At 37.6% G+C, this 2260-nt stretch overlaps 1 protein-coding gene across 1 annotated transcript in view; it reads left to right on the top strand.

Moving 5' to 3' along the window:
• The first annotated feature begins 581 nt into the window (after positions 1-581).
• Positions 582-2260, top strand: part of PINX1 (PIN2/TERF1 interacting, telomerase inhibitor 1) — a 57246-nt gene continuing 55567 nt past the window's right edge. The window contains exon 1 of the mRNA XM_010002190.1: positions 582-600. Within this exon, the coding sequence (XP_010000492.1) occupies positions 582-600 (19 nt within the window). The remainder of the gene's footprint in view (positions 601-2260) is intronic.

Genomic DNA, 2260 nt, shown 5'->3' with positions numbered 1-2260 from the left:
AACCAGACTGGACAACAGTCCTGGACAACCTGCTTGAGTAGGAGGTTGAAGTAGATGATCTTGATAAGTCCTTCCAACTTTTATGGTGCTGTGAACTAAACTAGGAAAGGACAGTCTTGATAATTCTGTGCTTGTGTAGTGTGAATTTTAAAAAGTATCAGTTGCAGAAATGGCCAAAGATTTAGCTTCTATTTTTCATTTACTTTTAACTCTTTTAAACTTCCAATAACTGATAATTAAATGTCTATCATATTGGCACTTATCAGGCAAAAAGTCCATATGCTAATGATGGGTTTCATAGCTTCAATTAAAAACAAAATACTAAAGACTTTTTTTTTTTTTTCCCCCCCATTTGTTGGAGAAATTTAGCATGTTTATTGTTTTCTGTGTTCCTTTTCACCATATATGGACACAGGGCAGGGGTTTGAACCAACAGGGAACATTCAGAAATGTAGTTAAACGTGTTTCAGACACAGAATTAGTCTTGGTAAAAGGGTTTAGCAATAGATTTTATTTTTTTTTTTCAGATAAGGTATCTTAAGTGAAGAGTTATCTAAAGAACTGACATTTTTCTCCACTGGATGGTGCTGCTTGCCCAGAGTTCTGTTACTATCTCTAGCATTATTTTATGGGCAGCACAGAAGGTTGGTGTAACCTTCTGAGCTGAATTTATTACCTGGAAGACAGCATGTTGTTTCCTTTCTCACTCTTAAAACATCAGTGAAAAAAACATTTCTGATAAATTGTAGAATAAACAGCGGTTTTTTGCTGTTTGTTTGGAGAGGGGACATGATTTTATCTTTGTTCTATGTAGCATGAAGTTGGCCCTGAAATTCTTCTCTAAAGATGTAAACAAGTTTCTTTACTTTTCTGTGTCTAGCTTATCATATTTGAAAATAAGAGTTTGTTAACCTGACAGAAATATGAGGATAATCCCATAGCAGTACTTGAGAGGTTTGAAATACTTGGATTGAAAGTGCTGAATAAAGGCAAAATATCTTAAAATTTCAAGCTTAAGAAATCTCAGTACTAGGTACCCTTGTGTTTTGTTACCAGAGTTTTCCTAGGAGTAAAACGTTTTAGGGCTTCTCTTCAAAGAGATGTTAAAAAAAGCCAACCTTAATAGAAATTAACTTTAACAGTGAATTTGTTGAACTACATCAAACAACTCAGTTTGGAAGTTAATTTAAATTCACTTACTCACTTGACATCAATTACCTCTGTTGTGTAGACAGATCCTTAGATACGTATGGTGGCTTCACAGCTGTAAGAGCTGCATTGAATATAAATTCTTGGGATTTGCAAAGTCACCACCTGGGGAACTAGTTGCAGAGAGCAGAACAGAATACAGACATACTTAAAATGTTGTTATAGTTAGATTTAAAAAGAGGCATTAAACAGGTTTTGGTGACTGAGAGAAAGTTGATGTTGAGATCTTTTGAACAAAAAGACAAATGAAGAAGTATGACTGAAAAGGAGGGGTGCTGCTCAGCTGGGCAGCATAACCCCTATTCAGTTGCTTCTTTTCATTGTCCTTTTATGTTGTTCATTTCACTGTCAGCTATGGACAAAAGCAACAGCCAAGGTATAACCTGTTTTTATAGGATTTAGCTTTTCTGCCAGCTTGATAGCTTTTTAATTCACACTCCCACCCCCCCACCCAGAAGCCACTTGAAACTTGGTGTCCTTAGAGATCATTTACGTCTTGGGTGAGGGAAGATGCCAAAGCATATTAATTGTCCCAAATTCCTAGGTCAGTGCTTCAAAGACTGCAATACATCACTTAAGTGAGCCACATTGCTAGGGGAGCCAGAGTTTTTTCTTCTCAGTGGGGTAAGAGGGAACCAAATTTGCTTTGACACATTTAAAATCGCAGTCCACGGGTGCACTTCACTGCCTTTTGTGAGCAGCACAGGCAGGGCTGGGAGTCGATGCTTCTCTGAAGGCTGCTTGTGGGAAATAAATTGTTGTTTTCCTGTGGAGAAGTGAGCCAAGCCAGTGCTTTGTTGATTCCTCTCCCAGCACTCAGTCATGTAACCTACTGTAAGATTTTTTTTTGTTTCTTTTTTTTGAATGTTTGGGGGTTTCTGAATTTCTTTATGTGATGTTTTATGGGGCTGCCACACAGCACCAGTTTGGAGCTTCAAAGCTTCGGAAGTATGTTAAACAAAGCCACCATCATGCATGCTGACAGTATTAGGAATTCTTTGAGAACGAAGCGAAACTGGGCCAAAAATGAGTCAAACATCCCTGTCATATT

This window comes from Chaetura pelagica, unplaced genomic scaffold, assembly GCF_000747805.2.
Source record: "Chaetura pelagica isolate M959 unplaced genomic scaffold, ChaPel_1.0 scaffold107, whole genome shotgun sequence".
Classification (NCBI taxonomy): Eukaryota; Metazoa; Chordata; class Aves; order Apodiformes; family Apodidae; genus Chaetura; species Chaetura pelagica.
The sequence above is the reverse complement of the archived record's forward strand: the minus strand, read 5'-3'. Positions and strand labels throughout refer to the sequence as shown.